The sequence below is a fragment of the Malania oleifera genome, chromosome 13 (genome assembly GCF_029873635.1).
Source record: "Malania oleifera isolate guangnan ecotype guangnan chromosome 13, ASM2987363v1, whole genome shotgun sequence".
NCBI lineage: Eukaryota > Viridiplantae > Streptophyta > Magnoliopsida > Santalales > Ximeniaceae > Malania > Malania oleifera.
In genome coordinates, this window is record NC_080429.1 from 62,424,899 (window position 1) to 62,439,032 (window position 14,134).

The 14,134-nt window shown below is 36.9% G+C and overlaps 2 protein-coding genes across 6 annotated transcripts; one reads left to right on the forward strand and one right to left on the reverse strand.

Annotated features, from left to right (window-relative positions):
• Positions 1-1,186: 1,186 nt before the first annotated feature.
• On the reverse strand, positions 1,187-1,834 carry LOC131146072 (uncharacterized). The gene has a single exon (XM_058095356.1). The coding sequence runs from the start codon at positions 1,680-1,682 to the stop codon at positions 1,308-1,310; it is 375 nt and encodes a 124-aa protein (XP_057951339.1). The 5' UTR covers positions 1,683-1,834; the 3' UTR covers positions 1,187-1,307.
• Positions 1,835-1,990: 156 nt separating this feature from the next.
• On the forward strand, positions 1,991-13,564 carry LOC131146074 (diacylglycerol kinase 1). 5 transcript variants are annotated; one of them, XM_058095360.1, is made up of 8 exons: positions 1,991-2,218; positions 2,775-4,216; positions 5,396-5,762; positions 6,421-6,497; positions 11,086-11,205; positions 11,765-11,929; positions 12,433-12,570; positions 13,208-13,564. In XM_058095360.1, exons 2-8 carry the CDS (start codon positions 2,996-2,998, stop codon positions 13,355-13,357), a joined length of 2,238 nt encoding a protein of 745 aa, XP_057951343.1. In that variant the 5' UTR covers positions 1,991-2,218; positions 2,775-2,995; the 3' UTR covers positions 13,358-13,564. The 5 variants fall into 5 exon arrangements, with proteins under 5 accessions (XP_057951343.1, XP_057951340.1, XP_057951341.1 ...); XM_058095359.1 differs by having other exon boundaries at positions 2,023-2,218; positions 6,367-6,497; XM_058095357.1 differs by having other exon boundaries at positions 2,015-2,218; positions 6,367-6,497; positions 12,433-13,564.
• The last annotated feature ends 570 nt before the right edge of the window (positions 13,565-14,134 follow it).

A 14,134-nucleotide genomic window follows, 5' to 3' on the forward strand; every position in this document is an offset into this window, starting at 1 on the left:
AATTACCAAAAAATTGAAACGATTTCATCGGTAACACTAACCTTAGTACTACCAATAATGGTGCAGCCAAAGACAAAGACATTAGAAACAAAGGGTCCATACACTAGAAGGAAGGGAGCAATGTAGGAGCCAAACTCCCATTTCTTTATTGCCAATGCCCACCAAACTAACAAGCACCAATATGGTAGCCATAAGGCAGCAGTTGGCTGCATATAACTAATATTCAGCCTCACAGGAGACTATTTCAGTCATGAAACCAATCCTAGAGGATTTCATGGTCAAAATGAGATTTTGGATGGAGAATATGTGCTGGGGTTCTCGAGGAGCAATAGAATCCATCTGCAAAGCAACGAAGGTCCAATTTGAAACTAAAGTATCGGAAGTCATAGTAATGCAAAGGCCGAGGAAAATGCCTAAATCATCAACCGCTGCCAGTATTTGCCTTTATTTGACTAATCATACTGACAGATGCCAAAGAGAAATGACTACAGATGAGCCAAGGCTGAACCACAGAACAAGGGCGACCAGCAGAGGCGCCAAGAGCTTCATCAGGCAGACATGAGCAGAGGCGCCAAGAGCTTCATCAGGCAGACATGGCGTTTGGTAGCCATATCCCTCCACCACCACGGAGGAGAAATGACAACTCTTAATTGCTCAAAACAGACAGCTAATTGCTCAAAACAAACGGCCATGAAGTGCATTGTTTGCGAAATTCTTGTCCACCCCCAAAGATAAGGAAGAGACAATTGGTCCCAAAAGCCCAGCAGAACAATGACTAGTAAGTGGGTGAAGGCAAGTTTTAACCATCACCCTCGAAGTTAGGGTTAGTCCAGCAGGGTCACCAGAATAAGTATGCCTGATTGGGTGTCGCCCAGGGAAAACCCGCAACAAAAATCCCCCAAGCAAGGGAATTAGCTAGGGAGCTCTCACAATGTCATTAATAAGAAGAAGGTCAACAATTAAGGATCTCGGCTTTACATGATTGCAACAGATAGAAGCAATTTGAGGAATTGACTATGCAAGACCTCCCAAAGGAGTATGCTCCCTAATAAGAATGGGAAATGGTCAAAACTATAATAAATAATTGTACGTGGGGAATCCTTTGGTTTGGGAAGCTATTTTGAGACTATAGCAGTTTAGGCAACAATAATCAATCAGCAGAAACCATAGCACCGACAAACGAAAATAACATAACCCACCATTCAATTTTAACTCAGAAGAATCCAGTATGATGAATTGACGATGATGATTTTAAAAAAGATGAGTGAGAAATTGACGTCGAGTGCATCGATACAATAGATACATACTTATTTACAGTAGCGATCGGCCTTCTTCTTCACGCGGTCGTCGAGGGCATCTTCCACGGATTTGGACTTCGACTTGGGATCGTAACCGAACTTCTTCGCCTCAACCGGGAAGAGCTCGTCGTACTTCATGCGCTTCGCGGCGTCGATCGTGTATATATCTCCTCCACCTCCGTCGCCGCCGTCGGCAGCGACTTCGCCAAAATCGTGCTCCGGATCGCCCGCGGCACCCGCTTCTTCGTCGCGGTTCTTAGCTTCTTCCTTCTTTTTCTGCTTCTTCTTCTTCCTGTGCTTGTCGATGGATTTGCTGCGACTGGCGAGGTCGCCGCCTTTGAAGGTAAGCCTCCCTCCCTTCGCTCTCTCGTACGGATCCGACATTGCATCCGAACCCTACTCGCAGGCACATGGAAATGGATGAACATCTACATTTTCTTTTAAAAAATAAAAAATAAATCAGAAGTACATGCCACGCTTCTGCCTGAGGCACGTACGGTGCGTATTGCGCACCATCCTTAAAAAACAGACTTATTCTGGATGGAATTCTATTTCTACGTGTCGCTGCAAATCGGTCCTCCAGATGGCACTGTGTTCAACAGCCCCTTCTACGCCACGTGGAACTTCATGAAGTCGGTAGGTATCTACGCACCCTGCGCAATTTAGAGCACTCAAAACAAAAATGAAAAATAAAAAGAAAAGGAACGTAACATCAAATTATTTATTAAGCCACCCAAAGTTAATGCTTTTGAATTGTGAGAAAAGCGGAAGAGTAATTTGATGTGGTTTAGCTCTGATTCTCTGTTACCGTACTCCCTCTCCCTCTCCCTCTCCTGCAGTTTCATTCTCTTTCTAGATCGGTCTAGGGTTTTCTCGGATTGACTCGATCATTGCTCTTCTCCATCGCACAATGCTACTCTGTAAGTCATTTCCGATCTCAATCTTTTCAATATTGAATTTTCTGTTTTCCACATGACGGGAAATCACGAACTGTTTGGTTGCTCAGAAAACTGAGGAAAGTTACAGAAAATTAAGTATTGACAGACTGCTGTGGGATTTTTTAAAAATATGTTTTTGGTTTCAGGAGACCTGAAAAACTCTCCAGACAAAGCCGAATAGCTGTATCATGTATGATACGGCTCTGTTTTTATTTTGAGAACGTTTTGTCATGATTGAAGTAATGAAATTTTTTGTGATACCGAAACTATTACAATTTTTATGCGAATTTCTCAAATTTTATCGAGATTCGAAGTATAAATCACTTGTGCAAATTATTAGGTACTGCTATGAGACTATATTTACTAGATGCAATTTACGATTCTGATTTGAGTGTAAGCTTGAATGATTTATTCTGGGGTTTTATATGGAACTGGAGCTGTTTATAATTCTTTTGTTCACGTTATGATCAATAATTAAGGTCTTTACCCTTATATGTTTTCTTTCCTTCTGAATTAAATTTTTTGGTCATGGGTGCAGAAAAATGGCTGTTCAGGTTTTCTGGAAAAAGCAATATATAAAATATCAGTGTATAGATATTGCTTTAACCCAAAGAGGGGTTGATTACTCAGGTCGTGTTGCACACTTGAAATTTTCACGGGGCCTGATGAAGGCAAAGATGACTAATGTGCAGAATTTGTGCTGACCATGCTTGAACTGGGAGTGCATGGTGGAGGCATTTCGTATGGGTTTCTTCTTGTATGTTTGGAGAAGGTATAGGTAGTCTCGTTTTTCTACTTAAAAGAATGGATGGGTATGGAGAAGCTGAGATGCCAATTCCCAGCTGGAACAGCAAAAATGCATCTGAATTGGGAGAATCGCATCTCTTTATTATATCCTGCTTTATTGCTGGATTGGTTGGCATCTTGACTATTGCCTATACTGCCTTTCAGTGGAGGAGAAATATCAACCTAAGTTGGATGAAAGCCATAGCCCGGTCAAAGAAAAACCCAAAGGCAAGGCACAAAGTACCTGCAGCTCCTCATGCCTGGACGTTAGAGTCTGTGTTGCGTGGGAAAAGTCTCAACTGTTGTGTATGCTTAAAGTCTGTGTGCACATCTCAGCCTCTTGGGCCTGCTTCAGATAGTTTCATTCACCGTTGCAGTATTTGTGGTGCAGCAGCTCACTTAGGTTGCTCATCAAATGCACAAAAGGATTGCAAATCCTTATCAATGATTGGGTATGAGAATGTGATGCACCAATGGGCTGTTCAATGGACAGAGGTCACAGATCAAACCGATGAAACTTCTTTTTGTAGCTACTGTGAAGAGCCCTGTAGTGGGTCCTTTCTTGGCGGATCCCCTATATGGTGTTGTATGTGGTGTCAACGACTGGTACATGTTGACTGCCACGGCAGCATGTCAAATGAAACAGGTGATATTTGTGATTTGGGCCCATTTAAAAGGTTAATTTTGTCACCACTCTATGTTAAGGAATTAAACTGGATGTCCACCAGTGGATTTTTGAGTTCAATCACTCATGGAGCCAATGAGATCGCATCATCTGTGCGTGAACGTATCAGGAGTCAAAGCAGCAAGTACAAGCATGGAAATGAACCATCTGCTGAGGCATGTAATAGCTGTAGTGCTACTGACATGTCCACTGAAAGCACAGCCAGCACAGATCAAACAGAAAATGCTTCTCATGGGGTGGAAGAAAACTGTAATGGCAGCATAAATATGGGCAGTTCACACCAGGATGGTGATGTAGATAACAAATTGGATTTGAAGCCTAGTTTTAGAAGAAGTGCATCAATGAATCAGAAGGATGAGTCTCAGATATTAGGGATGAAACAAAGATATGAGTTGATTGATTTGCCACCAGATGCAAGACCGTTGTTAGTTTTCATTAACAAAAAGAGTGGAGCTCAACGTGGCAATTCCCTTAGGCTACGCTTGAACGTTCTTCTGAATCCTGCTCAGGTAAAACTTTTCATCCACAATTTCTGAGCTTCCCACTCTTGTGTATATGTGGCCTTATATCTGGGTCATGGTTCCACATCCCCTCAGTTTCTAATTTTGGTGTTAGCCCCATAACATCAGGAAATGGATGTTAGGATGTTGTTTTGTTTGCAATAAAAAATAATAATAATAAGGTATTAAAAGCACCATGAAGCGGTTGGTTTATATATTAAACGTGGGAAGATTATTTATTTATTTATTTATTAGCATAATTTTTTAAAACTAGTTGAAAGAACATGAAGGTTATTTATTTATTTATTTATTAGCATAATTTTTTAAAACTAGTTGAAAGAACATGAAGGCTCCATTTGGATCAAGAACTTTCTTTTTTTTTTTTTGAGGAAAGGAGAGGAAAATAAGAAGGAAATCCATTTTCCATTGTGTTTTCTCTCAATGTCAAATGCTAATAAAAATGAAAACTTATTCTAATTTGATTGAACATTTTTAAAAAATTAAATGTTAATGATGTGTAAAATCAATTTTTTACTCATTGTTTTACTATGCATTTTATTTCGTTCTTATTTGATAACTAAACATGAAAAAATGGATTCCTTCATATCTTTCTTTTCTTTCCCTAATGTTCTCCAATTTCCAAATGCATCCCAATCAAAATGCAAAACAGGGGAAAAGGCGCAGGTTATAATCTATATAGAGCTCATTTCAAAACGGTTTCATATGCTTTAGACAGCAATTGTATGATGATAAATTCTTGTGCTGTTCTCTCACTGTAGCTCAAGGAAGCAAACTACACGAAGTTCTAAATGAAAACTTCTCTTTTAGGTTGTGGTAACCAACTAACCATGCCTTTTTCATAAAATTCTGCTGGAACTTTTGCTGCAAATCACTTTAAAAAAAAACTTAGGTATCCAGAAGAGTAGTCATGTGGAAATCACTTGCATTAGAATAAGGAAGCCAATGATAGGGGTTCTCCATTGCTGCTTTAATGTAGCATACACCCATAAAATTGAACTGCTCATGGCCAACGGGAGAGCAACCTGGATAGTTTGGGGCTAGTTGTAACCTTGCTATTTGATGTTTATTCAGTTGACTTAGCTTTCAGGTTATTTATTACTTCCGAGTATTGATCAACCTTTTTCACCTAATAATTTTGAAGGTTGGTTTTTCTGTTGATTCTTGTAGGTTTTTGAGTTGAGCTCAACACAGGGGCCAGAGATTGGTCTTTACTTATTTAGAAGAGTGCCTCACTTCAGAGTTCTTGTATGTGGGGGAGATGGCACAGTCGGTTGGGTTTTGAATGCCATAGACAAGCAAAATTTTGTTTCTCCTCCTCCAGTTGCAATTCTTCCTGCGGGTACAGGTAATGATTTAGCCAGAGTTCTGTCTTGGGGAGGTGGTTTGGGCTCTGTGGAGAGACAAGGAGGTCTTTGCACTGTGTTACACCACATAGAGCATGCTGCAGTTACGATTCTTGACCGATGGAAGATAGCAATTGTAAACCAACAGGGGAAGCAACTTCAATCACCAAAATTTATGAATAACTATCTTGGTATGCCAGTATATACTTTTTCAATCACCTAAGATGTGCATCTCAACTGAAAATTTTATGCTTATCTGGTGCATTGGGCATCTGATTTTTGAATTACGTATATCCAATGAGCATTGGGGTATAGTTCCAGTTGGGTTGTTTTGGAGTTATAACTGAACAAAAGCAAATGCCATGAGCATTAACCTGGGTTCTGGCTATCCTGATTCTCAATTCTCAACCAAACTGATTCATATTGCAAAAGCCCTATTAGCTTTCACTTGGGTGGGATGGGTTCCATTATTAACTGGTTTAGGTTGCTTAGTTATCCTAAGTCATTGATCTTATTATTAGAATGTTATATTCAGTTTTACATATAGCATGTGTATGTGCTTTTAGTTGCCTTGGTTTCTCATTCAGTTGATTCTTAATTGGGGAATTTGTCCTTTGATTATTATGATTGCTCAATTAGTTGCCAGATTTTTTGGTCTGAAAATGGTGAGTTTTGGTTGATGAGATATCCTGGCTGGGACCCAATAGCATTTATTTCAGGAAACATACATGCCCATCTCTAGTTAATGCATTCATTTTTCTTTGCCGTTTTTTTTTTTTTTTTTTTTTTTTTTAGGGATGAAAATTTTCATGCAATATGGTGATCAACTCTGGGAAGTATTGTTTACAGGAATTGGTTGTGATGCAAAGGTTGCTTTGGACATCCATAATTTACGGGAGGAGAACCCAGAGAAGTTCTATAACCAGGTAAAATGAAATTTGAACTGTATTTTTTATGCAAAACAATATTTAAACTACATTTAAGAAGATGTTAGATGGTAGGCAAAGCAGTTCAGATAATTGCATGTGTACAAATATTTGTACAATCCTTCCAATGAATTTTTTTTTTTTTTTAAATTTCAGGTATAAAAATTTAAAATAGTTCAATGTTTTTATAAGTAAATAATAAGTATTGACTAAAAGGAGAAAGGGGAGTGCAAAACATGCACACATGGAGTATACGAAGAGAATTCAAATGTGCAAAACCAAAATCAAATGAGGAATCTAAAATAGTTTATTTTTATGCAGTGCAGCTTAGATTTTTTTAGATTCAAAGTATCTAGTAGAAAAGGATTAGTGTTGTTGAAATTAAAGATTTCTAGTTTGAGATGGAAGGGGTTGTAAACAGTGATTTCCAAGAAATAAAAATATCAATGACTAGAATAGAAACTTAAAATGTAAGATATAAAATATAAAAGGAATAGATGAAGAAAGAGCCCCTACTCGACAAGTGTTTGTTGGAGATGCACAACCAGGCTATTAAAAGGTCACATTCAACTGAGAAATGAAATAACTGTTAATTAAACTGTTTAAGGGTAGAAAAAACTTTGATACATACAAAGCTCTTGCAAATCGCATCCCCAGGCAGCAATAGGGATAGATTACCTGTCCTGAAAAACTTAAGTTGGAGAGATTTACTATATATTAAGTAAAATGATAACCTTACGCAATTTGTACTTCTAGAAATTAATAATCTATATCCAGACTGTTATAGCAAAGAAGACCCTATTGTCTCTTTTTTGTACCATTCTAAGTTTCTTTTTTTCCCCTAAGCATCGTTAATGCCCCTTTTTTTGTGTCCTAACAAAAACTGATAAGGATAGAACAGTGCTAAAAATCAAAACTTGACTTTTTAATGGTTTTTAAAACCCAGACTAGTAGTCAACTCGGAAATAGCAATGAGTTGGTTAATCTGGTGGGCCAAACAAGTGGTTGAATGGTGTTATCAGCATGGCAATTGGCAATACATACACACACACACTTATATCTATTGCAATTACAATATTAATTATGCACATTCTAGATAAAATAGGATATGCATAGTTATAATATTTTAAGGTGCTTATATCATCTGTTAGCCAATTAGAATAAAAACATAATCACTAACACATTCTAGGTAAAATTTATATTAAAAAACATTCTTAAACTTATTAGAAGTCAAACAAATATTGAAAGATAGATGTATATTTTTTTATTCTATGAAGATAATTTAATTTAGGGTGATTTAATATTTAATTTGGAGTGAGCTTTACTCTTTATTTATTGTTTCTTGGTTAATGAAATAAACAATGAAAATGTTAGAGTTGCAGTGCATGGGCTTTAGTTGCATTAGGGAAATGGGGATGTGAGTTTGAAGCCTTGGAACTGGACTTTGCGGTCCAATTATTTATTTATTTATTTTAAAACGGTAACTAGGTGAGAAGCCGGGTTGGCTTGCAGCTGACTGCAGTTCAGGCTGGTTTTGACAGGGTCAACTGGTTCAGTTCCAGTTCACAATATTTCTGGTTTGAAGGGCCTATCTACTCACATCTGTAACTACTTAAAACCACTAACATATTTTTAAATATTTAATTTTTTTTTGGATATACATAGGATAGTGTGCTCACCCTAGTTACCAAAAAATAAAACTTTATTATGCTCCTAGAATGATTTTATTAATTCCGAGGAAGTGTAAGTATCCCTCAACTACACACACATTAGTCCAAACTATCCAAAATTTTCAAACTTGGCTCGGACTTAAGACTGTTTTGAAGTTTAATACCCAATGCAAAAAGCTCCTGTGCCATCAAGCTTTTGGGAATGGCATGAAATATCCAGTCTTACCTCCACAGTTAGCAGTAATTGTTTCCTTGACTTGAGCCTTTGACCTTCAGGTTTGGGTCAAGGCTCGCTCTCAGACTAGAAAGCTGTCTATGTGAATAATTTCTACATAAACATTTTTTTTTTTGAAGTATAATTTGTATGAAGACTTTTTCCCCCATGTATCTCCTGCCTCAATCAAAATTGCATCTAAAATTTTATAAAGTGCTCTTATCAGAAATTTTGTATGTGAAAAAGGACTGAGTGTGTGATTTTCTTTGCTAAAAGGACTCAGACAGACATTCACGTGTGTGACTGGTTTCACTGTAATAGATAAAAAAGGCAGCCTGGTGCATAAAGCTCCCACATATGCGGAGTCCAGGGAAGGGGCAGATCATGATGGGTCTATAGTACGCAGCCTTAGCTTATATTTTTTCAAGAGGCTGTTTCCACACATTGAACCCATGACCTGCAGGTCATATGGTGACAACTTTACCATTGTGCCTAGGCTCCCCTTATTTCACTGTAATAGATCTGTAATGAATTTAATGAATAATGTTGACCTGTTGCTCTTTTTCACATTTTACTTGATACTACTGTGGTATTGCTTTCCAATTTACTTACTCAAATTGAGTCATGAGGATATCAAGATGACCTAACCTTGAAATACTGCTCGTTTCAAATGTGTGTTGAAATGCTGAGAATGCCGCAGCTTTAATTTTTAGGAAAAGACCTGATATTCCTTTGAACTTGCATAAAAATTTGACGTAGGAGAATAAAAAACTCTTTAAAACCAGAGAGTTTTTATTGTTTATCTTTTATAAAGCGCCCAACAGCAGATTTGAACTTGTTCTTCCTGAGTTCAACCTTTGGTTTTTTATCCATTTTATTTTCTTTAATTGTTGGCTACATTCCTGCATTATTGCACCTATTAGAACCCAAAACTATGTCCATGTAAACGAACACTTCAAAAGGTTAGGACCATATTCGCTTTACTCTTGTGAAGATTGTTGTCTTATGTGAAGCATGGATTCCAGGCTACTTAGCAGAACCTAGATGAATCTTGCTGTTATTTTTTTATACTTCGCATATCTTGCACATGTGGCAGTGAACTTGCACTTTGCAATTTTAATTTCTCTCTCTCTCTCTCTCTCTCTCTCTCTCTCTCTCTCTCATGAGCAGATAATTTGTTGAAGACCACATATCAGCAGTGTTTTGATTTCTAACATTGTTTTGGGGTGATAGTAAGAGTGCTATGTTTAAATTTTTGCTTCATCTTAAGATATAATGTGGTGGCAATGCACATGGTTTTTCTTTAATCATTTTTAATTAGAAGAAAATTATATGAATCATATATTGTGAATATTTTAATGTTCCATGTTTTGGGTAGGAATCTATGTGTGAGCTGCCCAGGATGTGGCAATTATAATGAAAACTAATATCTATTGGGTATTTAGGTCAGTGACTTTGACAAGTCTTAATTCTTTGCGCACTTGTGACGGAGACTTTGTAATGAAAAGAGAGAAAATAGAGCAAAGGCCAAGGTTTTAAAATCGGGATCCTAAGCAGGACCAATATTGGGTTAGCAGGATCAAACGGATTGGATCAAGGATCATAAGATTCAACGATGTAATTGATAAAAGTTGTTAAAATTAGTGCAATTAATGTATTTATATGTTGTAATGTATCACCTAAAAACTTGGCATTTGCGAGTGTTTATAATTAAGACAATCATAGCAATCAAGAAAGTTAAGAAAATTGAAAGTGAAAATGTAGCTCAAATAATAGAGCCTTTGTAATGAGGAGATCAAGGTTCGACTGCTGAACTCCAAACTCAATCATACCAGCAGCCAACTTGATGTAAATAATTTAAGTACTCATCAAAAACAGAGGAAAATACTAACAAAAATTGTAACACAAATCAGTGAAACAATAACTAAGCAACCTGAAACACCTAAAATCTAGGAGATGTTTTAGCAAACAAATGAAAAATACCAACTATCAAGCTAGCTCCTAGCCATTAATGTCATCATTGAAGCCACAATTTGCTTCATCAGCATTATTGAGATTATCATCATTGTATTCATCAAGGTTTCTTCATTATCATCATCATCAAATGCATTAGTGTATTAAATTTCATCTTCATGCTCCTTGTCATCAACATTTGAATTGCCTAAGAAACAACACTAACTGAAAGTAAATTTATGAGTTCATATTTTCATTAGTACTAAATGAAAAAAAAAAAACTAAAGGAGAAACAAAAAACAAAAATGGTCAGCCAACTTTGCATCTTTCTTAGCTAAAGTTGTACAAACCAGGAGACAATATGGTTTATGGCAACATCCTATGATCCCCCATTTGCCCTACCACAATCCTATGATCCTGCAAAGATCATATTGTGATCCTACAAAACTTCAATTGATATGCGAGTCCTTTGGGAAAGGCATTATTATCCAGATCACAATTCTAACAACCATGGCTGAGTCCAGTTTCAATGGTTCAATGAAACATAAATGAAGCTTTAAATTATTAGATCATATAGAAACTTGGAAAAAACAATATTTCAGGATCATATGTGACAAAATCAGGATCATGTATAAGAAAGGTTTGTCGCAATTACTGTTTGTTGCTTAGTAATTTTGGTTTTTCTTTTTTTTTTTTTTGCCAGTGTTTCTTCCAAACCATTTAGCTGAAGTATTTGGTAATATAACTGCAGTTTATGAATAAAGTTCTTTACGCAAGAGAAGGCGCTAAGTGTATAATGGATCGAACATTTGCAGATTTTCCCTGGCAAATTCGAGTTGAGGTGGATGGCATTGAGATTGAAGTCCCTGAGGTGGGTATGGAAATGGGCTCAAAATTGTTTCCAGAGCTGTTGACGTACATGTTTACACATTGTTGCTTGGTTTTGAAATTTTTGTTCTGGAGAAACCTTATTAATTTCATATTCTTGGTTTTGAACTCCTTTTCTATGAACAATTTTGAAGCACGAGTAGAGGTAGTTATGTTTTTTCCCCTTATGATTGAACAAGCCATAAATTATTTATAAATATGGCCAATATTTCAAACTCTTCATGTACATTGAATTCCTTCAACTTTCTATCTAAATTATTTGCTTTAAACTAAAAACAAATTTTCCAACTTTGGCTTTTCGGAGCACATTAGTCTCAGTTTTACTTGCACCTAGTTTTGCTATAGAATATAGATAATGCAGAAATGTACTGAATTTTGTTGTCTGCTGGGTTCATTTTTGATCGACTGACTTGTTTATTGTTGTGACTAACATTTGGCATTGAATAATTTTGATCCCTTGATTTTCTGCTATAATTCTAACATGTCTGAATTTATATTCTAATATCACCATAAATTTATGATTTTGTTTTGAAACTTCACAGGATGCAGAAGGTGTTCTTGTTGCTAACATAAGTAGCTACATGGGTGGTGTAGATCTGTGGCAAAATGAGGATGAGAATTATGATAATTTTGATCCACAATCAATGCATGATAAGATACTGGAGGTTGTGAGCATATCAGGAACCTGGCATCTTGGAAAGCTTCAGGTGAAGTGATATTTCAGGATTATGATAGTTTCTGTTCCCGAATGCTGAGTTATGTAGGCTTTTTTTTTATTTTACTAGCTGTTGTTTTAGCACAGGGGCCTATACGAGAATTTAAGAATGGTTTATTTATACAGTACAAGAGCCTGCAGTATCAAAGAAAACATATAGGGGCCCCTTATTATTATATGACATTAAATTACTGGATCAATGAGCTAATGTTTGGTTTGAGGTGCCCTTTAGCAATCTTTTCTTTTACCTATTAGAAGAAAACAAATATACTTGGAGGTGAGTTTTAAACCCTAATATAACCCATAGACAAGAAATTTAGCCAGCCGTTTTTTTGGAATGCTGTTGTTTCTGAGCCGAACTTGATTCTAAACCTAGTTTTACTGAACTGGATTCATTTAATTCATAATTAAAGTTGATTCTTTGGGATATTCTTTTGACTCGATGTTATGAATGTGTTGGAAGTGTCTCTAAACTACAGTTTGGTGTCGGAACAGGTTGGGCTTTCTCGAGCTCAAAGACTCGCACAAGGTCAGTCAATCAAGATTCAGCTGTTTGTTGCATTGCCTGTTCAGATAGATGGAGAGCCTTGGTTTCAGCGGCCATGTACTTTGGCCATATCCCATCATGGACAGGTCATCTCCTCCCTTCTCTCTTTCACACTGCCAACCTCCTCCTCCCCCCTCCCCCTCTTTCCTCCTCCACATCCTCTCTTGGTGCTGTGGTTACAGGTTGCGTTTTTGTTTTATTGTATCATTTCAATATGCAGTCCATGTGCATTTAAATTGACTGAGGTCTGCTCCTGCACTATTTTTAGAACCAGGCAGTTCAGAATTTTGTGACTTGATTTTAACCTTTTTGGCTTGAGTTTGGAATGGATATTCGTAAGGAATTGAGGACGAAAAGGTTTGTTTAGTACAGATTTTTTGAGTTGGTATTTCATTAACAGGGGAAAAAAGGTCTTGTGAGCTTGCTCATTTTAAATGTTAATTTCACTTCACAAGAAGAATCTCTTCTGAATGATTTTTATTTTCCAGGCAAAATTTTGGTTCTCATTTCTTGCTTTTGTTAGATTATTCCCTTGCTTGTTTGGCAAGAAGATGCTGTAAAGGAAAATTTATCTTATTAATGCTAGATAACTTCAATCATTGGATTAGGATCCAAATATTTAACCATGCAACCGAATATTTTTTTTATTATATTATATTTGGTAAAATACATGCACATCATGAATTCATAATAGTTTTTGGGTATTTTGAATGATTGGGGTAGGCATTCATGCTGAAGAGGGCAGCGGAGGAGCCACTTGGTCATGCAGCTGCCATAATCGCTGATGTGCTTGAGAATGCAGAAACCAACGACATAATTAATGCCTCACAGAAGCGAGCTCTTCTTCAAGAAATGGCATTGAGGCTGTCCTAACGGTCTACTCACCACAACTTACCTTGGCACATGTTAATAAGGGTCCAGGGTTTGGTTGTTTCAGCTGCTTGAAAATATTTACTTGTTCTATATTTCACTTAATATCCCCCTTTCCAAATTACATGCCTCTTGCTATGGGCTTCCGGCAGAAGCATTTTGTATATGAACCCCTTCATGGTATTAATAGAATATATACGCCTACACAAATTTGAGCTTTGTCCTTTGTTATATGGAGAATGACAAGTAGGAGAAGTGAACGAGCATCTAGTTTTTAACTTACTAGCAATGTAATGGCTGTTATGGGCCTTTGCGATAGCTGCTTAGAGTGGGTGAAATTGTAAGCTTGGTTTACATAATGCAATAGTGAGGTGCTATTTTGACAGAAAGATGTCATGTGAAAAAGTGGTTATTCAAATAAATATGGAATAAGGGATGAACATTTTTTAGACTTAGGATTTTCTAATTGTTTAGTATGTTATTTAATATTGGTTGGAATAGAAATGGTAGTATGTCATTTGTCTTTGTTGCCATAGGGGTGTCGACCTAGGGGGAGGTTGGCTTGGTGGAGTCCAGGGAAAAACACGGGCAGAGTTGCTAGTTTGTGTTGTCACTTCTCTGGAAAATTTTAGGGAGTTTGTGAAATCAAAGATTAGATTTTAGACTACAATTGTGCGCAAGATGGACACTGGACAATCAGGCATTATGAAGCTTAATAGTTCTTCCACTCGTCAGTTGTGGAAGATGATCAAAAGAGTTTAGCTGGAGAAAACATGGGGT

Excerpts from the sequence above, each read along its gene's own strand:
- LOC131146072 (XM_058095356.1), bottom strand. The coding sequence starts at position 1,682 with ATGTCGGATCCGTACGAGAGAGCGAAGGGAGGGAGGCTTACCTTCAAA.
- LOC131146074 (XM_058095357.1), top strand. The coding sequence starts at position 2,996 with ATGTTTGGAGAAGGTATAGGTAGTCTCGTTTTTCTACTTAAAAGAATG. Across the intron at positions 5,763-6,366 it reads ATTTATGAATAACTATCTTG|GGATGAAAATTTTCATGCAA; the intron begins GTATGCCAGTAT and ends TTTTTTTTTTAG. Across the intron at positions 11,206-11,764 it reads TTGAGATTGAAGTCCCTGAG|GATGCAGAAGGTGTTCTTGT; the intron begins GTGGGTATGGAA and ends GAAACTTCACAG.